Raw genomic sequence first — 23820 nt, 5'->3', positions numbered from 1 at the left:
AAACTCACTTGGAGCCACAAAGCCTGCTGCCAGCACCGGAGAGCACAGTTCACCCCAAACACACCTCCAAGATGACCGCTGACTTTCTAAAGAAGCTGAGCGTAAAGGTGAAGGGCTGGCCAAGTATGTCCCCAGACCTAAACCTTTGCAGGGGCATAGGCTGCAACTACTTGCCCATTTGTCAAGAAGAACGTAGCTCCCACATTGCTAATGCATAAATATGCATATTATTATGCCAATCATCTTTTTACATACAGAAGGTGCCATGATGACAAATGACATTTCATTTGGATTTGCATTACATTTAAGGCGCAACAGAGTAACTAGAAATCGAGCCAACTGGTCCATAGTGTCTGTAATTTATTTTTTGGGAGGGGCACCAATGTACAAATGCAAAAAGAGGCCATTTTTTTATGCAGCCAGTCAGCTCTATTACACTTTTCTGGGGTTGTATTTACTATATAATAAACACTCTTCATCATACCCAACCCCCAACTTCCTGTCTTCCTCCTACAGTCCTGATTTATGGTCCATCCGTCCGCTTGTTCACCGCCCCTCTCCTCCAGTCCACCCTTCATGCAGACCGCAGGCCATCACCATGAAAAGTCATTTGGCGGAGGTAAAAGCATCCACTCTGCGTTGTGTGTAATGGCTTGTGTTTAAATAGACAATGCATTGTTTCTCTTAGACAATTAACACTACCATGTTATGAAACCGCTTTCCTTAAGCCCCTTTCACAGAGATGCCACAAAACTGGCGCATTTGGGACATATGAGTGGATTCTGTATTATTATTTTAAGCCGGTGTCTTTCACACATAATATTAGTTGGGCAGCGACAACTGCTTTCAACAGTGAGCCTCTGGTGTTAAACTTCATACTCCCATCTCGGCTGTCACACAGCCTACCTTGGAAGCTGACAAATTCTGCGTGGGCGCTCGATCAAAATTTTCTCTTTCAGGAAGTCGGAATTGTTTTCAACGCAACAGGACGGGAGAAGTGAATCTATTGGTTTAGAAAGAACACTGAGACACGCTCTGAAAGGGACACGGAAAGAGAATGGCCGAGTTAGTCTCATCTAAGTTAACATGGGTGAGGAATCTTAAAACCTGCTGAGGTGGCCCTTCCAACCAGACCCAGACAACTCTGCAGGACAGCTCTTTCACACTTGACTGATTTTTCTGCTGCAGAGGCTTGCCCTGCACATCAATCCTTGCATCCCTCTTGGCCGTGCAGATTCCCTCCTCCACCATCCACCTTTTCCAATAAGCATCCTTTCATTTCCATTTAAAAAAGAAAAAACTATCGATCCATTTAAAAAATAAATAAGATCATTTGCGAGCAAAGAAAAACCATTAGGGCACCTCTGTAGGGATTTTACTTGGCTCCGTGTCGGTGACAAAGAAGCAGTTAGAGTAGAATTGCACCGAGTCGTAAACAAACAGCTGCTTCATGGGAAATCAATACGGCGCCTTGTGGCTTGATATTAGCCTGCTGTGATTCTCTCCTTTTGCGTTTCAACCACCTTCTAAAAAAGCCTCACCTCACTCAGATAGCCTGCCTTACGTGAACGTTGCAGTGTGCCTCTTGTATGCAAGTATTCACATGACACCATAGAACCAGCTTCTCCTGTCACGTTCACTAACAGCATTCATGAACAACAACTAAATTCAACGCACACTACTCACATTCTTCCTCTTTGGGGTCCAGCTGTGTGACGCTGATGGAGAGGCGGTCCACACGCTCCTGCAGGGAGTTGACCCGGAAGGAGAAGGAGTGGGCCTCATTAAAAAGCTCCCCGAACAGGTCTTCTGCATATTTACCTAAACACACACACAAACAAATATTACAACAGTTATAAATAATAATAATAATAATAATAATAATAATTACAATAGGGCCATTGCACCGGATGGGTCTTTGTTTGCGCTCGGGCCCCAATAATAATAATTGTAATAATAATAATAATAATAATAGTAATTATAATAATGTTTAATTCAACCATATTTAAATAATAAGAAAATCAGAAGAATCTTGTGCTTCACATTTAATATACTATTTAATATTTATTTATTTTACTGTAATAAAATATGTTGTATGAGATAACATTTATTATATTTGATGCAATAATATTAAAATAATAAATAGTAAAAATAAAAATAGTAATAAGCTTGTATTTTAGATTTGATATTTAATACCGAGTCATAATTGAGTTGTAATGAAATGAATTACTTAAAATCATGAATAAAAAATATTAAGATACTTGAGACCATTTCTCAAGAATACAATGTCCATAATAATTATATAGTAAACCAGTACATCCAATAAAATAATCTTGTGTTTTGTAGGTCATACGGTAGCAGTGATTCAGTCGCAAAATGTTACGTCAGATCCTAATTTGCCGTTCAATTCGCCTAGTGGGTATGAATGGCACGTGTTAGTTATTATATACTGTATATATTATTTATGCATGAGCCAGGAATTCCGCCTAGCAACAAGTGGCCACACTCATGTGTGACATGACCAGGAAAAACAGTCTAAGCACTTGCGTTATGTTAATGGGCCCTACTGTAGTTAATAATGTATGGGTGTAGCCCACCTATCTGAAAATCAATAGTTAATTTGCAGACAGTCATACGACAGAGCATTTCAATGACATGGAGCACAGTCGTATCGTCAAATGATCAGCCAGTCAGCTTAATAGCAAGCGGTGTATCTCTAATGAACAACTGCTTGAGCGCTAGACATCTGCTATACTGACTGAGGCTGCTGAGCTGGCGGATGACGCTGGCCAAGGAGATGTTGGTCACGCACTCCAGCTCGTTCTTGATGTTCCTCGGCAGCACTGTGTGGCACAGATGCCTCGGCTCAATGGTGCGCTTCACCAGCGGCATGCTTCTGCTGCAACGCCGTCACCTAAGCGGTAAAGGGAGTTGAGGGAACAGCATTAACGTATGACTATTGAAGGAGTTGTGAAAGCCTCTTTAGAAAGGACATCAAGAACATCAAAGAACAGCCTGTTAAGTAAGTTGGACTGAGGCAGAAACTTTAACAAACCCACCTTTAGAATAACATCGACTCTTTGAAGAAGCTTTTATTTCCTTCATCCATCTCCCACAGTCAACCATTCCCTCCAAATTACATGTCAAAGTGAACAAAAGTTGCAAAACACCTCATAATCCTTGAATGACTGTATCAAGGGATGGGCTAGATGCCTTTTGCTGGACCAAAGTTAAACCCCAACGACTGATTTCTGTAGATTTTTCTCAAAAACCACATTCAATCTGCACGCGAGCACAACTGCGGTGCCATTTGTCCACTGAGGTCTCCATGGCGTCCGATGACACTGATAACATATGACAAGGCTGCTCCCATGAGCATACTGCTGTCATTTTTCATGGCTGTCCCCAAGAAAAAGCGCTTGCACGCCGTGGTTTTCACAGTGCATGTGAGTTGGGGGGGTGGGGGTGGTTTATTTTTGGTGGTTTATTTTTTAACAGCAAAATAGTCATTTATCACACACGATAACCATGCAAATTTATATTTTGTATGGCTTCTTTTGGCCTTGAAAAATATTTTTTTCAATTCATTCTAGTAAACAACTATAATTATTTGGCCTCTTAATCAATAAATGCATCGTTTTTGTTTAACAGTTGTGGCATGAACTTGTTAAGCACTCTTCTATCACATCCATCACATGGTTCTGTTGACGAAATAGTGACACCAAACACGGTTCTGAGCCATGTAACGTTGCCTATACAGGTCATTTTTCATGATTTCCTACGAGGAAAAGTGTAAGTCCTTATTAGACCACCGTACCGAACATCTTACAGAATGATGCACAACATCCTTTGATAAACATTTTAGAACGTACTGGAAGTGTAAATTGAGGAATGAACGCCAGACCAATGGGAAAACGCTGCTAAAAGTTGTGTCAACTGAAGTAATCAGACAGCCTGCTATTATTCAACCTCACTCAGAGGTTAAAAGCAGTCGTTATTGCTGTCAAACATGAGTGAATTATCCCGAGAATGGGTTTACCTTATTTGCACGAGCACCGGAGGCATTGCAAAACATGTCTGCAGATCCAATGCAGCATCGTAATTGAATCATCACGTAAATAGAGTCTGGTAGAGCTAAACATAAAGCCCAATGAAAGCTTTTTTTTGTTTTGTTTTAAGTACAGGGCTTCTTTTCACAGGAACAGACCAATCAGGAGAACCAATGGCTGTCTTTTTCCACAATGGCTCATCAGGCTGGAGGCGTTGATAATTTCAGAGTGGAAAAGGATTTCTGATCTGGCGCACAATGGTTTCTCCGCGACGACTGGTTGACACAAGCGACGCGGCTGACGATGGCCAAATTGCTCTGTGAATTTATGCATGCTCCGTGCGAGACGACGATGATTTCCTTTTGTGTTCCACTTCCAGACTCATATGCTTTGTTACTCTGACATCCAGTCAATGGGCTAGTCTCTCACGACCAGCATCCTGCTAATATACGGTAGCTCGGACACATTTCATCTTCTCAAGGGATAATATCATAGAAAGTATACTTGGATACACTTTAGAGCTGTGTACAGCTCCTGCCCACAGTCGTGCTAACACTAAATATTGAAACTGTGGACATGTTCACTTCTGTTGCCAGTTATTTCGGCAATAATGTCTCTAATTCGAGCCCAGATCTTCCCGATCTCCTGACTGTGTGGCCAACATGCTAGCCACTAGGACACCGTGCGGCCCGACTCCTTTTCAGTGGATGGTAAATCTAACTGCCTGTCCAGCTGTATACACTGGTTATTTTAAAGCAGGGGTGTCCAAAGTGTGGGCCGGAGGCCATTTGTGGCCCATGGCTGTTTTTTTCTTGGCCTGCAGCACATCATTTAACAAGACTGGACTGGTCGCCAGCCAATATCGCAGGGCACATACAGACCAAACAAAACAAAATGAACGTGCATTTTTTGGAAAATTAGGTTGGGGAAAGAGAGTTATAATATTATGGGAATAAAGGCAAAATATCACAATATTGAGACAAAGAAGTTGTATTCTAAAAGTCGCATTTTTAAGAGAATAAACTTGTAGAAAGAGGGAAAATAATGTTCTTTTAGTAGCATAGAGTTGAAATATGAAAAAAAGAAAAGATGTGTGTGGGTTTTTTTTAAAGTTGTAATATTATGAGAACCAAACAAAACAAAATACAATTATAATCTGGAAATTTAGGTTGGGGGAAAAGGTTATAATATTATGGGAATAAAGTCATAATATTACGAGAATTTTTTTTTTTACCAAGATTATTTAAGAAGAATGTTGAAATATTTGGAAAATAATTACAAAAAGACAACAGCAAAAATGGGATAAAAAGATGCAAAGAGTGAAGTTCATACTAATAAGAGGCTTTTTCACCTGCTGTATATCACAAAGCTGGGATGCAGTTTTCTTAGCATATCTACATGTGATGCTTTACAACATATCAAAGTGGCCCTTGCATCCTTTCACTTTATGTGGCCATCGGTGGAAAAAGTTTGGACACCCCTGCTCTAAAGGCTATCCAAGCTTTACTTCCTGTAGTATTGTCGTCCCTAGAGAAGATAGAATAAAATGCCTGCTGCCAGATACTGTAGTCTGTTATATTTAGCCACCAATATACGGAAGGACACAGAAGTGACCCCTCTACCTACACACTAAGCCGTGTTTGCGGTGCATGTCGTGTGTCCTGTCAGCCCAGTTAATATTCTATGCCAGGAAGCACCCTTTCAGTGGCGTGATGACACTGCTCGTAGGAAATCTCAGGTGAGGTGTGGTAACGTACAGGCACACTGTCGCCTAAAAATACATGTGGAAACACTGAGGCTGTCAGGTTGAGCCCAAGCAGTGAGGCTAACAAGCTCTGACTACCGTGGTCGTCTGTGGGGGCTGCAATACAGCTGCCGTTATCATAACAATGCTAACCGAGCAAATAAAATAATTTGGACATTGAATAGTAGACAACTTTTCTCGGGGAAAAAATAATGCCTTATGTTTAGGTCAACACGGCAATAAGTTGTTTTGAATGATATGAGTCAGTCGGTGTAAAACCTGCATAAAACCCCTTCATACGGGATAAAAGCAAACTATCTGCATTTATTGTCCATTGAAAGCGGCATCAATAATGATCTTTGTACCGAGTGAGCAGATAGAGACAGTCCACCGAGTATTTTCTTACAAATTGATTTGGTTTCAATAGACGTTCATTAAGCTCACTTTATCCCAGCGAGATGTGCGCAGCTAAATATTCATGGCTGTGTATGTGCCAGCCTCAATGAGCCGAGTGTCTGATGAACAAACGGAATCAAAAGAAGTTTTATCTGCTGAGCGCACAGAAACCCGTCGCCATAAATAATGAAAGCCTGCTTTCAATAATAAATGCATGTATGCTCGCACTGTGCCACTGTGCTTGTTTGGCCTGCGAGAGAAAATTTCATTATATGAACTCCCTCGCCGTCCGTGCAGATGTGAAGGAAGATGGGCGCAAACCAACCGTCAAAATTACCATCAGAGACAAAATGCAAAGCGGACGGAGTCCTAAGGAGGCCAACGAGGCTTTTATTGGAATGAAAACACGCAGATAAGCACGGCTGTCATTTCTTATGTCAGACAATAGAAAACTGAATGGTGCTGTCTTGTGATAAAAGACAATTCACACAAAGCCACTGTAATTAATAGAAAACACTCATATTTCTTGTAGTGTTACTGGGGGAAAAAACATTCATAACAGTCATAATACATAACAGAAATAATACAACTACTACTACTACTACTAACAATAATAATAATAATAATAATAATAATAATAATAATAATAATAATAATAGTAACCCGGCAGCCATGGCTAGTGCCCACAAGACATTTTTTTTTGTCAATTGTCAATTGTTTTAATCTCACAAGATCTTGTGACACCCCTAATTTTCACAAATAAATAATACATTGGAAAGTATTTTCTAGTGGACAAATAGCAAAAATGCTTGGTGCCACTGTGACTAGTGAGAAGGCAGTTGTTGTTCACGATCCCCGCGGCGTCATTTTAGCTTTAGAAACAGAATGCTCAATACGGTCCAAAAGGTCAACAGTGAGCATCATGTGGATTGTGTCTCATTACGTGTCCACTCCCCCGTACCTCAAATACACATAAAGCAATCTTTAGATCAATGCAAAAAAACCTTTTGACGCCGCAAATCAATAGAAAAGCTGTTTTCCACCATAAAATCCAGTGTTAAAATGCCGTCATTCCACACGAGTTAGCACTAGAATTATACAGACCTCCACAAAAACTGCAGTCAGTGTTCCTCAGCCCATGCTACAAACCTCCACCAACTTTCGTCTAAATCCGCCTCGTAGGTTCTGTGGAATCCTAAATAATCACAGACAAACTCAATGAAAATAAAACCAAAACTGGAAGAGAGATCAGCAATTGGAGCAGACGTGCATGAGCAGCACTTTAGAGAAATGACTCAATTAATGCCTGGGCCATCCACTCATTACTCTCCTGACTCATTACATAATCATTGCGCTGCCATTATGTTGAAGGATGGCAAAAAAAGAAAGCACTGAAGAGTAGTGCCTGTCTGCCTCCTGGGCGGTTTTCCCCAAGAAGATGACTGATGTTCTCGGATAGATTGTGGGGAAGAGTTTGCTTTTGTGAATAGCCATCTTTTTTCTGGTTTGAATGGAATATCCTGAGGTGTGACTACGTAAATAGTGTGACATCACTGCAGTAGTTCCTGTCTGTGAATGAAAAAGGAATGACTGTCAATCTTCATTAGTGTTGTAAACAGCCCAAGTGGCATTTGTGGTGCCTCCTACGGGTTGTGCTCAGAAAGCTTTGGAAGACATGCTGGCATACTGTACATGTACCGGCATTTTCGATGTATAAGCCGCTACTTTTTTCTTATGGTAATGGTAATGGCTTAATTTATTGTGAACATGCATACAAGTTATATTGAAATACACCACATAGTACAATTCACAGTTCCACGTGTCCAAAAAGGAGTAGGAAGAAGATCCCTGCGGCTTGTACAGTGATGCGGCTAATTTATGGCTCAAAGCTACATTTCCCATGATGCTTAAAGTGCAGCTTCAGGAAGTAGTGACGTGGACGAGTGAAGTGGAAGCTAATATCACGTTTTGCAGCGATCTCTGACACATCTTAAGTAGGTTTGATCAAGTGTAGAATTACTACAGCTTCTGTTTCGACTGCTCACACAGCCATCCGTCCACTATCACCAATGGGTTTTGAAAGGCTGGACTACTGCGTGATGAAGAGGATAGCTCAAACCAAATGGATAATTTGTCTAGCGACAACAAAAGAGTGAGAGAGAGAGAGACTGATAAAGTGTGTGACGAAGGAATTATGAGGCTGTTCAACTGTGATGCTGAAGAAGGTGACTTTAGTGGTTTTAGTTGCCAGGAGGAGGAGGACTTTCCTGGTAGGCTACTGTTTAACTAGTCATATTACATGCACTGTTCGGCACGGTTTGGAAAAAAAGCATTCATTTAATCAAAAGTTTAAAAAATTAGTGGGTGCCGTTGATATACCGGTGTGCTCTATAGTCTGGAAATTATGCGAATACAAATATCCTTAAGTTTTATAATCATTAGCCAAATGGTCAATGACTTATGGCCAATTAGTCGCTAGCTCCCAAAGATGTTTTGCTTGATGTCGGCCATGTTTTTCAATCAATCTTGCTCAAATTTTAAACACATCTGCTTGTTAGTCCTCTAAAGATGTGTGCCAAATTCCGTGGTGATTCGGGTAAAGACCCTGAAGTTACAGTGGGTTGTTTTTAAAGACCGCACAGAGCCATCTAAGTCAATCAAACTTGGGGGTCAAACATTGGGGTTTAATAACAGCACAACTATATGGTGTATTTGCCTGTAAACTAATAGCACAGCCAACACAGTAGTGGTGCATGTTTTGACAAATTTTCACCTTTTTGTGTGCAGCGGTTCAGGAGGAGTAGAAGCGTAGACATACTGTAGCTGTTCCATTCCCATTGTCGCACAGTGACGTATGCACTACTATTTTGCTACTCTGTAACGTTTGACAATGGAAACACGAACACTTGCGTACCATGCTAACCCAGTACTGCTTGGCGACTCAACTGAGACATAGTACTCCCAGGACACACAGGATAAAAGGCAAAAATAGCTTCTTCTACCGCTTGTTTTGGGTCACCAAATATTTTCAGATTCCCTCTCCTCCAAACCACACAATCCTCAGAGAGAAGCTAATCTGTTTCCTCCTGCTGCTACAATTGTCTCGCCTTTATTTGCTTTTATTTCACGCTGCTTATCAGCGAGCATATCATCAAGCGTCCTAGAAAATGCGAGCGTGTGCAGTTATCACTAACCTGGTCAGTCAGGGCTTTGGCTGTCATTGTCGTATCCCTGAGTGTGTCTGTGAGCATGTCTGAGTCATTGTGTGCGCTTGTCAGTCACAATCAGAGATGGGCCATTCTCTCTCAGCCCCCCGATGTAATTAGATCAACACCTACTCAGCATGCTCGTCATAATCCGCATCCTCCTCCTGTTTCCCACGCAGTGGAGCCCATCACTACAGTATATTGTATATTAGAGCCCAAGGGTCCCAGCCGGGATAGCTGTGGGAACCTAAAATATATTTCTCACAGTTGTCTCTTTTTTATATCGCTGCCTTTTGTTGGAGCTCAGCATCGATCCGTGTCGAGCCTTCTGGCCAAGTGTGGACAGAAAACCATGATTAGCTTCAGCATTTAATGTGCAGCTAGTGCTGCTTTTGTCGGGTAGAAGAAGATAACTGTAGTATAGTTTGGCAGCTGAGTGTAAGACATGTGCCGAAGCCAAAGTAAAGAACAAATACAGTAAGTGAAGGGTCGTATTTTGTGTTTGTTTATCCAAAAAGGAATGGAGAGGTGCTGCTATTTTCAAGGTGAAAACAATCATAAAATAATGGCAATAATAATAGTCATCATCATAATCATAATAATAATAATAATAACACAAGCTACTGTTGTGGCCCTAAAACTCAACACTGAATCCTCCACGTCACTTCCTGTCAACACGTCCAGAAGACATTTATTGAAACACACACAAACTGGGTAATATGAGTGTAAAGGTCACCATAGGGGTTATTTCATGTCTAGGGAGGCTCTAAGAACAGTAAAAATTGTATTGAGAAAGTCATAAACAGGTTTTCTATGCTCCAACTACAAAAATATTCCGTTTATTAATATTGAGTCCTTCTTCCTGGAAATTCACTTATCGCGATCAGGCCTAGAACCAGTTAACCGCGATAAACGAGGGATTACTGTAGTAGCTTTGCTGTACACGTTAAAACAAAGCATGACCTCCTTTGCAGGGACCGTATGCAACTGGATTTATACCAAAAATATAAGAACACCATCAACGTCTAGAATATGTTACCAATAGTGGTTTGAAAGAACAGACTGTATGAAAAAAAAAGTCTATATTTTTCCCAATTATGAATTAAACTGCATAAAAGTTGTTGTAAATTTTTGTTCAGCCCGAATAATATACTACTTGCAGCACATTCGAACGGAACCCAGTGCATATACAGTAGTCCCTTTAACACAGAAAAGAATTATCCATAGCATGACTGGCTCGCTGCAGCAGTGGTAATAGACCAGGTATGTATGTCAGTGACTATCGTCATCCCCCCAGATTCCCCCTGAGGCTTACCTACTCAAAGGGAGCTCTTGCCTCAAGCCACTGTTTGCATTTATAAGAACAGCACACAACAGTGAAATGACTTTTGACCTTTCTCTACCCGGCAGAGTGGAGGATTGCAGGAGGGTGTGTGTGTGTGTGTATGTGTTTGTCTGTGTGTGTGCGTTTTCCTCCGGGCAACTCATTGGTAAAGCTTTAACTCCAACACTGCGCTGCTGTGTCTTGCCCATAATGGCTGATTCAGAAGTTATTACTCTTAGGTAGTCGAAGAAGTCATGCTGCACTTCTGCCCGTGTGGTTTGGTTGAGCATGTTGTTGTTTATGTTAGTCTTGCACCCAGCTTGTCTGGATACAACTTGAGGTGGCGTGCGCTCCCTGTGTCATGCTGCATTTCCAATTCTGCCACGAGGGGTGTGTATGTTATTTATGAAGCAGGTGCACAACCTGTCATCTTTGTACCACCTCGCTCCTCATGCACCCGTCAAGGCAGCGTGCTAAAATAATAACTGGGATTTAGGGATGGGTGATATGTCCTGAAATCCATTTTATGATATACATTGCAGGTCTTTTTGATAGCAATATAAAACACCAGATATTGGCAGATAAGTTATAATAACAGGTTACATCGGCTCTATAGGAAAGCCAGAAGAAAAACATACTGTAGTATGTGTACTGCTAGTATTAGTATTATTACATTAACAAAGACAATTTATGTGTATTAGTGTACCGATACTTCAGATAACAACATACTGCACAAAATACCCTGCAACATTCGGTGCTGTACACATTTCTTTTGAAGAGTTCTTTGACTATGGCACACATACAGTGGAACCTTGGTTAGCGTCATTCATTCCTTCCAGAAGGTCCGACTCTAACTGAAATGGACGCTAACCAAATCCATTTTTCCAATAAGAAATCATGTAAATCCAATTAGTCCGTTCCAGAAAGCCAAAAATGTGAACACAAAACACGTTTTTATACTTTTACAATTACAGTTTTACATGCAGAAAACAATTTGAAATGCATGTAAATATAAAGAAATGATGAATGAAAGAGATAAATAAACATTTAAGTTTACTTCTAACGTCATTGATGACGTGATTCTTGACGTGACGGTTCCCAGAGACACAATGTGGCAGTGAGACGCCACACGGACTCCACCTTCCTGTTTTGTCAGGAGTTATTCCTAGAATTCAGTAGTGTTTCTCACCTTAATACTATAACCCAAACTGGAGCCAAAGAAAGTTGCAGGCGCCAGCATTTTGATAAAGAAGGTGAGAGTCAGTGTAGCGTGTGGATTGTGCGCTATGCTGGATTTACTCCTGAGCATTAGCACAGCAAAACACGAAAGAAGAAGACTACAGCCTTAAACATTACAGTGGAAGTTCCACATTTGAAGGCGTACCATTCAGAAACTAACCCGACTGTATCATGCTAACTCCCACAGGTAGGACAAAGTCAGTGTTTTGCGAGTCTCAAGTAAGTCTCGAGCCAGGTCTCAAGCAACGACATGCGAGTCCAAGTCAAGTCCCAAGTCAAGACAAGGCAGGTCGAGAAAAGTCTGAAGTCACAGGCTTGAAATGTTTGTGTCTTTACGAATCATAAGCACTGTTTAGTGTCTCCAAAATAAAACGCCATTTTAACAATGCAACACTCAATGAATGCATTTTGAATCATTAGATTTTTTAAATAAAATAAGACCAGTGTCACAAGACTTCACAGGAAAGGAGTGCTGACATCGCATCCAGGATGTAGTCAGTGCACAGAAATGTAATCCACACGTTCGTCATTTGTTCTTAAACCTGATCGGATGTTATCGATGCATTCAGTGAGGCCGATTCAAAGGGAAAAATATGTTGTCTTGCTGGAAATTACACAATAACAATCACATTAGTTGAATACTTTGAATGGGGACACATTTTACTCAACACACTCACTGAAAGTCTCAAGTGTTGTCAAGCCGTGTGACTCCAATCCACACATCCGTTAGCTCCTGTTTGGTATTTTAACTTTCTATGGTCCATAGCATGCTAACAGAACAATGTCCGTGTCAAGTGGCGACGTCAAAAGAATGACATTTTCACAGTAACCGCTAGCCGACTTACTGAATGGTTTCCCTCTGACCTTAGAGGCAATGAATCACATTCACACATGTGCCGTCTTCTAGCCAACTGCAGTGGCCAAAAGCAGCAGAGGGATTTCACGTGTGACCTCGTATGCATGAGTGTACACACAAGACCTTCACAAAGTCTTAAGCTACATACAGTGCAAACATACGTTTGAGAGCAGTGGTGTGTGTGTGTGTGTGTGTGTGTGTGTGTGTGTGTGTGTGTGTGTGTGAGCCTTATATAACAGGCACTTCGCACACACAAACACGCACCATGCTGTAGGCATGTATCTATAAATGAAAGTGGTTATGTAAGGGACACTTTCCAGTTTTAGCCCTTTTTTCCATTTGCTTGACTTTGAGATTCAATTTGATTACTGAACTATTTTTCACACAGTGCGCCGACAATTCTGCTGGATCATACCACCATGCTATAAATACTAACCATTATGCAGAAGTGACTTTTTAATGAGTAGAGCCCATTTATGAACGTGAAAAAAATCTCAAACTTGTTTGCGCCACAGCATTGAGGGGAAAGGCTTCGCTACACATCTTAAAATGAGCTGCAAGTTTGATCACTGTGTTTTTCTTTACCAAATAGGCTGACCGAGCATGATGTTGCTGTTCAAATGTGAGTGTAATGTTAGCACTGTAGCTCACATGCATAAGTGTGTATGTAAGGAAGTGGATAAAGTGCACAATGGAGACAGGCTCATTAGTATTAAAGCAACAGACACACAAAGCAGTGTGTTCCCAGCAAGCACTATGTGCCGTCTACATTCCAGCACACTTCAATACACTACTGTTGGCCCTCTGTGATGTTATTTAAAATGATTGAAAAATAGTATAATATGGGAAAATGTCATGTCCCCTTGGCCCGGGCACTGCAGCCGTGATTAGTCCTGGTTCGATGACAGTCATCGTTTCTGACCTCACACGGTTGAAGCGATTCCATAAGGACAGTGTTCCAACTGATGAGTTAAGTCATTACTCACTCATCATCAAAGACAATAAATCGTGCATGCATTTGTCCAATCGTCTCTGCTGGGCTTCCATCCAGCAAACACTTCAAGCAAAGAAGCCGTGTGGTGGTCAATCCAAAGCTGGATGCTTGCTGTTATTTTCCGATGTGTTCATTGAAAACAACACTCAATTGGCACCCTGCTGCAAACTGAGGTTCAGTTTGGTTTGCTTTTCATTGTGTTTGCATTGCATAGTCAAACCTCAGTTTTTGTTCGCCCAATGGTTTTTGACTAAAACTTTCCCTAAAATTTTGTCTTTGGATTTCGTACAGTATTTCGTATACAGTATACAACATTGCACTTAACAAACGAATCAGTTTGCCCTGCACTGTATCGTTCCGCAAAATCAAGTGGCCCAAAAAAAGCACCCGATGCCTTGCTGACTGTCCAATGCATTTTTTTAAATGAGCATGATTGCTAAATAACCCGCCATGGGGCCAAAGAAAGTTGTGAGTGCTAGCATTTTGGTAAAGAAAGGTGAGAAACACTATTGAACTCAATCAATCAACAAATTATTGTAAATTCCGGACTATAGGACGCTACTTTGACAATGGCGCTGCTAATTTAGAGCAGTTCCCATGATGCTTAAGAGTGCAGAGTGAGGAAGTAGTGAATTAGAGTCATCACGTGGACGCTAATATGACGTTTTGAAGTCTTATGCAGTGGTTGTGTTTTCATCCGACAAATCTTATGTAAGTTTGATCAAGTGCAGAATTACTACAGCTTCTGTTTGGACCTCGGCAGCTGTTGAACGGAAAAAAAGCGTCTCAACGAGTGATGCTGGGAACACGTGATGCAGGTAGGATTGCAAGGTTCATAGTGTGTCTTTCTGTTTAAATATACCATTTTATAATGTGGATATATGTACCAAAAAAAATTCACTTCGTAGTGGGAAGTAATATAACCACTATTATGTCTAAACCAGGGGTCACCAACGTTTTTCCTTGTGAGAGCTACTTTTACAAAAGGAAAATGGCCAAGAGCTACTCATTTTTGTAACATTTATTTTCAGAGCTTATTTTAAACCCAAACAAAGCGAATATGCTTGTTTTACCAGAACATTAACAAAATGCTGGTGTCCACAACTCACATTTTGTATTTCAGAATGCATTTCTTTCTACTGTTCTTTCATTATTAACTGAAAACCTGAATGAAAAGCAGGCTTGCGGGCACCTCATGTGGTTGTGGGGGGCTACCTGGTGCCCGTGGGCACCACGTTGGTGACCCCTGGTCTAAACCAAACCTAAGCAGAGCTTCAGTGTTGTTGGAAAAATAGCAAATCCAGTCAGATACACACTAGCTCCAAGTGCTACAGATGAGATCATTTCAAAGCCAGCAGCACCAAGCGCTTTGGGAGAGAAAATATCATACGTTTCAGGATGGATAGTCACATTATCATTTTCTCGTGTTGCCAGTATAAACGTGGGACTGTCCTAATGGCCACAAACACACACTACTGCTCGCAACAATAGCTGCTCTAGAAAATCCCCTATCTGGTTCTCTCACAGCCACATTGCCCTGAAGAGGGTATCAAATACGATGCAAATACAATCCAAACACAAAAAACACCAAGGGAGTGGCCTCGTCTATAGTTTGTTCACTCTGGCATTCAGCTGAGAGAATAATCCAGGTCATTCACAGGACACTATTTGTAAAACACCACACTGCTGCTGAGTGATGATCTGTGCGTTACTTTGTACTTGGCAGCAAACTGACTGTCTTGAGCCCGTGACAACATTGGTAGTAAACAAACAAGATATTTGACATTGGGGCTGTTTGCATTCTATCCAGTGTTTATCATTGCCGGAAAGAAATCCCTAAATTTAGCATGAAAATCATATGAAGGTAAGCATGACATTACTTAGCAGGAAAAATGGCTGCAACATATGCTGTCCACAATGACATGCTGCATCGAAAATGCTATAACATTCCATAATACTGTGGTTCGGGAGGTATGAAAGTAATTGAGGGGACAGAATTTTTTTCACGCCCCCTCCAACTGGAAATACAGTCGTCAACCTCGCTACATCGCCCCCTCACGCTATCGCGCTTTTTCAAAAATTAATGAATTAATAAATGATTGCTGTTTCATGGTTGACGATGGCCTGTTATTAGTCCAAAAATATTGAAAGACAAGTTATATGACGTATTCTGGCCACTAGGCGTCAGTAAGATGACTTTGATGCAACATGATTACCTTCACACTGCAATGCGCAATTATAAGCGTACTTTCATTGGCTAATATGTGGCTTTAAAATTTTACATTCAGAAATATTTGGTCTAGCCTTTTGCAGTTAATGTAAATTTTGCCAAATAAGCAAACTCACAGTGGTCCACCATCGTTGTTTTGGCTACCTCGACTAGACACTTGACACTCAGGATGGGCATTTAGCTGAAATTAATGGTTAATCAAACAAATTACTGTTGCTTTTTTTATATGTTATGAGATGAATGTGAATGCCAGTCGTGTATTAAGCAGGACGCCTTCATGGATGTAGTCCAACTTCTCATAGCTCACGTCATGTTGTTGGTTGTCGTCTTCAGACAGCAAACTAGTTGATTGACTCAGTAGCACCTCTGCTGGTTGCAGCCAAGTAGTGCACTCCATTTTGTACTCCTCAGGTGCTTCAAGATGACTGTTTTTAGTGTCCGGATGGGGGTCATAACGTTTTTATAACACTCTCAACGCCACAAATGTCCAAAAGGAGATCCATTTGAAGTTGATAAAAGTGTCGTGTGAATGCCCTTTTGCCTGTCTCCGCAACCACAGCCAGACAGAAACACGCAGAATGAGACAACTAGCAGAGAGACACAAGGGACAGCAGCCGACCGGTCCAAATTGAGCCTGGTGTCCGACTGTCAGGCCAGTTCAGAGCAGGGACAGAAGCCGTATTATGGAGCTGTGGGCCTGGCCAAGAGGAGGAACAATAGGTCCTGTGTGTGGCAGCTCCTGGAGCATCCAAACAGCTGAGAGATAGGCGCTCTGTTGCTAAATGGCACGTAAAGAGGGAAGGGAGGAGGTGTATCACATTTTGTAACCTCCTGCATGAAACTTATTTGTTTTTGACACCTTTTTCTCACCACCATCAACTTTTTTAGTGTCCAGTTATCACTCTTAAGTGGTGAGTAATGAGGAAAGCAGATATTCTTTTTTGTATTTAGTCTGAAAGAGACTGGCAGAGGATCAGAGCTACGTCAACAAAGATGAGAGGTCCAAAAGCTTCAGCAGGAGGTGTGCCAAGGCTCTTCTATCACAAGGCCTTGAGAAAAACACAGGGAAGGCATGACAACCGCAAACTGTGCCTTAATGTCATCACTTGGAAAGAAAAGAACTAACAAACAGCGTCGACAGAGAACAAAATAATCGATGCGCAATCATGAGGCAGTAATGGCAGTTGTTGTGAAACCTATAGCTTGGACTGCAGACACGATAGTGTGGGTGATAACTTGAACAGCTGCAAGGAGCCTTGAGCCTGTTTAGTCATAGTTGCTTTCCTTATGCCACTTACTCTGAACATAAACTTTCCAAGCTAGCTTTGTGCCACTTGTGTGCTATTCTGTTGAAATACACACACAGTGCATCTGGTAGAACTTATTTACCAAAGCAGGACCCTACTATTATCATTAATAATGACTCTAAATCAGCTAATGATGTAAATACACGATCCATTCCTAATGCAGGGCCATAAAAGGCTCACAAAGTGAAAGCAGAAAGCACAAATGCCCGGAAGTCATACAATTGTGTGTTCACACAGAATTTTCTGGAAAAATACGCCTTTAATGTTGCACAAAACTTCCAGTGTCATGCATGGCATCAAATGATTACATCTGCACTTATATTTTGCTTTGTGTTTAGTTTTTGTGGGGGGGCATGTATTCTAATAGAAGCGCCTCAACAAGCGGGAAAATAAGAATTAAAGGTACCAAGTGTTTGTGCAGTGTTCACTTATTTTCGCACTTGTATGAAAAGTAAGACTGTCAAGAGGTCATTTAAATATCCTCACTCAGCCCCACAACTTCTGTATAAATATACCGTTTTATAAAATCGTATTTTTTCTATTTTAAATCAAATCAATTTTTCAAACTATTCAAGCCTGAAATAAACATATTAAAATATGAATTGCATTCTGGAGGGCTTTAACTCTTAAAAGGCCAGTATGTTTGCATAGCTCCACTGTTTTTTCAAAGCACAGAAACACCCCCAAAAATTTGTATAATAACACACAAATTTTAGTAGCAGAAAAATGTTGCTGCATGCTTTGAAGGGGAAAATGTAGCATCACCCGGTGGACAAAAATGGAAAGTCAGTAGCTCAACTTGAAATCTGAACAGAAAGGATTTAGTTATAAATGAATGTGGTGTTAAAAAAAAAAAAAAAGCATTTTCAATGGTTTTCATTTTTTGCGTCGCTTTTGGGCCTTTTCACTCCTTTTTAGGGTAATTTAAGGAGCTGTTTTTTTTTTTTTTTTTTTTTTTTTTTTTTTAATTAACAGCCACTTGCAAATTTCAGCTAAACATTCAACACAGCCAAAATGACAGAGAGGCACAAAATGGACCTAGGACGTCTTACAGGTTGAAAAAATAAGATGCCTGAGGCACATGTGCAACATGACTCACCCTCACGTTAATGTCTCGTGTTTTATTGTTTTTGCTCTTAACAGTGGTTAACTTATTTTTGCACATGTATGACACTTTAGAATGTTGCTTTTTAATTTTCTGATGGTGACAGTTTCACCCTGGAACAGATTATATTTGAATTGCATTATTTCCTGTGGGGAAAATTTGTGTTAAAAGCAGACTACCTTGAAAAACAGTACTATTTGACCATGTGCACACCTGAGTGACAAACCACTGTGCCCCGAAACGTACAATGATGTACTTTTTTCCCCACCTTAAGAGTCGAAGACCCCCCGTCACCCCCCATCACAAACACTACACTACAACAAAGCTGATTTCTTCACTGAATGACTGTTTATAGTGCCCGCTCTTGTGCTTCACTTGAAGTCATACAAAGAAGGTTTCCAATTTCACTAAGCATGATTTTTTTTCCACTGGGCTAGAATCTCCCCATCCCCCATTACAGCAACTGCAGACTGGCTGATAGACCCCATCCATCCTCTCCTCTGAAGCAGTCTTATAGTGGAGAAAATTCAATCACAGTCGCCCTGATGACAAGCCTTTGCCTAAGCAGGAAGCCCCATCATGACATGCACATGTTATATTATTCCAGCTTGCTCTTCTTATAGTTGTAAATATTTGTTCTGCCACCAAAGAGCCAATATGTCAAGAGGCTGCTGCCCAGATGTGGGGCACACTGCAGTGCAATTAGGTTAACTTAATGCACTCCACTTTTAATTCATTGGATCAGCTATTTTGTATTGCCAGTGATGGCCATGCAGGCTAGAATTACCAGCCACTAAAGTTACAACGTCTGTCAAAGGCTGCAGTTGCTGCTGTGAAACATCTTTAAATGTGACATGCTCTAATATAAACACGCGCACGTATGCGAGTCATCCCAACATACCTGTTTAGTTTGATTAAATCCCCTATTTTTCTTATTCCGTCCTCATTGTGCCGCAGATCATGCCGCCTTGTGCAAGCATTTGAATCCCCGGTTAGTGTCCATGACTGTCTCTTATATCAAATGTGCTCTTCGCTGCAAGAAGAGGCGGATGGCTCCGAGGAGAACCCAGCCACTTTCTTCCAAAGGGAGCCACGGAGTGCAGATCGGTGAAATCTGCACAAAACAGTGTCCGTGGAGGTGATGCCTGAATGTGTACTGTAAAAAAAGGCTGTACGAGTGTTACGCATATGCGTTGCAGCGCTTAACCTACGGGAACTACACAGAAACAGCGCGGAGTCGCCGGTAAATATCCCCGCAATAAGCAGCGACAGTGGTATGCACCGCTCTTTTGTTGGGGAGCCACAGCGTCCTATGCGACGGCTCCAATGTGGGAGGTGAGTAAACCTGCGCACATCCCATTCCCACCCTAGAAAATATATACGCACCACAACATGTTTGTTTTACTTTCTGACATAAAACACACATGAAAGTTGGTTGTTTTTCATTTTTATTAATCGTTACCTACGGAAAATTAACGATGATTTCATACATTATATTACCATTCTAGGATTCACAATGTATTTATATAAACCAATGCAAACATATACTTCATGAAGACATTTAATTACATTTTATTTGTGCAAGATTATAATTCAACTGCTTTTGGGGCATTATAAAGAACATGTCGTTTTTTTAATTAATTAATTTAAAATGCTAAATTATTAATACCTACAGTCGGAGCCAAAGCGGAAGTGAATATGCCAACTTCCGGTCAAACCACAACATCCAAGATGTCTTCCGCCATAGCTTCCCTCGTTTCCTACGCCAGTGATTCCGATTCGGAAAATGAGCCAGAATCTGGTTCAAGTCCCGACAAAGCCGAATCTACGGATCCGGATGCAACGGCACACCTTAAACCTTTACAGTCCGGTCCGACGATGACGTTGGCGGTCCTTAATTCGGCCCCAGAAGTCGCCGTTAAGGTAAGCTAGCTAAGCTAGCTAGCTAGCTAACGCTTGCTAGCGATAGTAGCGTTGATGGATAGCGAAACGTTGTTGACGCTTAGCTGTTAAAAGGGTCGTTTTTGTAGCCAATTGAAATTATTCGTAACAGTATATCACATCGTTTTATTTACAATGTATACTTTTATGTTTAGATCTAATAAAATAGTCGTGTTCGCTTTTAGCGCGAGGGACTCTCGACCTGCCAAAGCGTCTTAATATATCGTTAAAAGAACCACTAAATATTACGTTACACCATTTATAAGAGATCCTCTCTTTACCATGTATGTCTTTATTATAGGAGTCTGTTGAGACTGGCGTACACCTTGATCCGGCCTTGAAAGAAGTCAATTATAACCCAACATATGAAACCATGTTTGCCCCAGAGGTAAGTTTTACACAAAGCTGCTGTTACTACTGACTGACTCTAAAATGCTCTATCCATGAATTATATATGTATGAAAGGATCAGCAGTTGGGGGTTGTAAGCATGATTGTATTCTTTCCTCCTAGTTTGGGCCAGAAAACCCCTTTAAAACGCAACAGATGGCTGCCCCAAGGAATATGCTATCTGGCTATGCAGAACCTGCTCACGTCAACGATTTTATGTTCGAGCAGCAGAGGAGGACCTTTTCGGTCTTTGGTAAGTTTTTCTACAACCTTTAGCATACGTATTTCGCCTCTATGTTCTTTCTCTCTTTTTAACAATCCTCTCAACTCTAAACAGGTTATGCTTTAGATCCATCTGTTGACACAAACCAAGTAACTGGCAGTACTTACATTGGAGCAGTGGATGAGGCTGAGAAAAAACAGGGTATTCATTCATAAATACCTATTTAAACCTACTGATTTATTTTGCTCTTTTTTAACCTATTATACTTCCTATAGGCTTGACAGTGTTTGAGAGTGGCTACAAGAAGACGGAGAAAAGGAAAAAGATCAAAGGTGGTGAACCAGGGGAGATCGACAACTTCCTCGGACCGTGGGCCAAATATGTTGACGAGAAATTGGTGGCCAAACCAACAGAGGTAGCATACAACCGTGGCCTCAACGAACGAAGGCAAATTGCTGTGCTTTGATAATTATTCAGATGTGATGACGGGTTACAGGAGGAGAAGAAAGAGCTGGATGAGATAACCGCTAAAAGGCAAAAGAGGGGGAGGAATGAAGATGAAGCTCCAGCTGAGGAGAAGACTATTCTTCATGGTATAGTTGTTGTTTTAGCTGAAGAAAGCCATCAAGATAATTCAGCATTTGCTTCTATCTACATTTAAATAATACTTTTTTTCCCACCTTCCTTCAGTTAAGGACATGTACGACTACCAGGGAAGATCCTACCTGCATGTTCCTCAGGACGTGGGAATCAACTTGCGGTCTTCAGAAGCACCAGACAAGTGTTATCTGCCCAAGAAGCAAATCCATGTTTGGTCCGGACACACCAAGGTTAGAGGGCTGGGCGCGGTGGCTTTGAATACGTCAGCATTGCATGCAAAATGTCTAAAGATGCCTTCCGGGACCTCTCGCAAAACAGCAAATATTGATTGACTAATCATTTTTGAGTCAACAGGTTTTTCGAGAAAATGTGTAAAGTTATTCAGATGTGATGATGCTAATCGTCCGTCTGCTTGCATGTCTTCCAGGGCGTCAGTGCCATCCGACTGTTTCCCAAGTCTGGTCATCTACTGCTTTCCTCCTCCATGGACTGTAAGATTAAGGTAATAATAAGCACTACAGAGAGCCATGCAAACACAGCAGAATATAACAATAATAATAACAATCACGTAACAATGTAAATTCAATGAGGTGCATTTTTCCCCGTCTTTCCACAGTTGTGGGAAGTGTACAATGAGAGGAGATGTATAAGGACCTTTATTGGTAAGTTATATTTACAAAAATCCTAATTCCAAATGATAAGATTAAGCGTTTGTGAGGTAGTAATCGCCATGTGGACATTTAAAATAGAGCTCATTGTGCATGTGCTCTACAATAAACCACCCACAATTAATGTAAATATGGATAGCCAGATAGTATAACAACAAAACAATTCTAATAATAACAAATAATGAGGATACATTTTAATCTCCATTGTGGTAGATGTTAAATGTTTACACACAGTATTGATGCTGACCACAGAGACTGTGATTTTTCTATTGTTGTGTGTTTATTTTCTTGAGAGAATAGGACCAACTGGGTGGGGGTGGGGGGGTTAATGCATACAGGTCACTTTTACAGTCTTCTCCAGAGACAGTGCGCTGTCAGAATGGAGATTGTTTTTCTGCACACTTCTGCTTGTCAGCTCCCTCACAGAATTATGCATAATTCAGCAGCCCGGGGAGCTGAAAGGACTCAGAGGCTTGGGAGGACCGAATACACAGAGAAAAGTGATTTTTATTTAGTAAAGGTGGCAGAGCTTTTGATTTGTCTTGTGGTCGATGTTTAAGTATCAGAAAATATTCTTTTCGCTTGTTGCAAAAAAGCTTTTATTTCGTCATATAGTGTCCGAGGGTGTTGATGCACCGATTTTAGAGAGACGGTGTCAAGAGTATAAGGAGCGAGGTTTCTTGTTTGTACAAGTGCATTAAAAAATAACTGCTATAAGTAAATAATGTTACACATTGGTAGTATTTTATACAAATATGAATAATGATAATTTAAATAATGGCAATTACATAGGGTAATATATGCACATAAAATATGGTTTGTGGCCCAACACCTAGCTATTTACAAGCCTTGATTAGTGGTTGCATAGGTTGCATCAGGAAGGACATCTGACGTAAACGCTAATCCATACAAAAGCCGTGTGTGACTTGCCGTGACCTTGATGGAAGAATCCAAAAGCCAATCACCACATAAAGTCAACATGTTGTACACCAACTTTACAGATGTCATGTTCGATCTGCAGCTATTGTGTTGCAATACCGCCACACGCGCAGATGTGCGGGGCCCAGCGAGGCACCCCCACCCTGGCACATATTTTTGAATGAGTATGCATCATTTGCGTTCCCTGTCCGGCCGGCTCTTAGTAGTTTTGTTTTTTATGAGCGTGCATGCAAAGAAACACCACAAGGGCCATGTAGCTTTTGGTTATTTTGGCATTTGAGCAAGAAAACTAGACAGCCACAGTGGGCTGGCTCAATTTTGCAGTCCTGGTAAAGTCCATTTGAACAGGGGAGGCTGCCCACAGGGAATGTGTGTCATCTGCACTGTCAGAGAAATAGCCAAAAGTTTTCATAGATAGTAGAAATGAGAGGATGGTGAACCCTTGGAAAAGACAGAAAGATCCACTCCTCAGGCCCATTTAAAGATTCATTACCCCTCGTCTCCCACAGCGCCCTCATTACTCCACACTTTTTTCATGTTCCTCAAATAAATGTAATATCAAAGGCAAGCAACTGGGGAGACACGATAACGAGACCAGCAGGGCTTAGTT

General features: G+C 41.1%; 2 protein-coding genes across 6 annotated transcripts in view; one reads left to right on the top strand and one right to left on the bottom strand.

The window, feature by feature from the left end:
* The window catches only part of wasf1 (WASP family member 1), a 41079-nt gene extending 21287 nt beyond the window's left edge, over nt 1-19792 (bottom strand). The window contains exons 1-3 of one of the 4 annotated variants that reach the window (XM_054762615.1): nt 9384-19792; nt 2760-2914; nt 1687-1821 (exon numbers count right to left, since the gene is read on the bottom strand). In XM_054762615.1, coding sequence (XP_054618590.1) covers nt 1687-1821; nt 2760-2892 — 268 coding nt within the window. In that variant the 5' untranslated portion in view covers nt 2893-2914; nt 9384-19792. Of the gene's footprint in view, nt 1-1686; nt 1822-2759; nt 2915-3059; nt 5193-9383 lie in introns of those variants that run through there. The other 3 variants (XM_054762617.1, XM_054762614.1, XM_054762616.1) reach the window with 3 other exon arrangements.
* Nucleotides 18752-23820, top strand: part of cdc40 (cell division cycle 40 homolog (S. cerevisiae)) — a 10182-nt gene continuing 5113 nt past the window's right edge. Inside the window, exons 1-9 of one of the 2 annotated variants that reach the window (XM_054762612.1) lie at nt 18752-19785; nt 20693-20779; nt 20904-21033; nt 21118-21204; nt 21279-21418; nt 21500-21596; nt 21694-21833; nt 22031-22105; nt 22220-22265. In XM_054762612.1, the coding sequence (XP_054618587.1) occupies nt 19777-19785; nt 20693-20779; nt 20904-21033; nt 21118-21204; nt 21279-21418; nt 21500-21596; nt 21694-21833; nt 22031-22105; nt 22220-22265 (811 nt within the window). In that variant the 5' untranslated portion in view covers nt 18752-19776. Of the gene's footprint in view, nt 19786-19822; nt 20374-20692; nt 20780-20903; nt 21034-21117; nt 21205-21278; nt 21419-21499; nt 21597-21693; nt 21834-22030; nt 22106-22219; nt 22266-23820 lie in introns of those variants that run through there. The other variant, XM_054762611.1, reaches the window with a different exon arrangement.

Source organism: Dunckerocampus dactyliophorus, chromosome 19, assembly GCF_027744805.1.
Source record: "Dunckerocampus dactyliophorus isolate RoL2022-P2 chromosome 19, RoL_Ddac_1.1, whole genome shotgun sequence".
NCBI classification, from domain to species: Eukaryota; Metazoa; Chordata; class Actinopteri; order Syngnathiformes; family Syngnathidae; genus Dunckerocampus; species Dunckerocampus dactyliophorus.
This window is presented reverse-complemented; position numbering and strand designations above follow the sequence as displayed.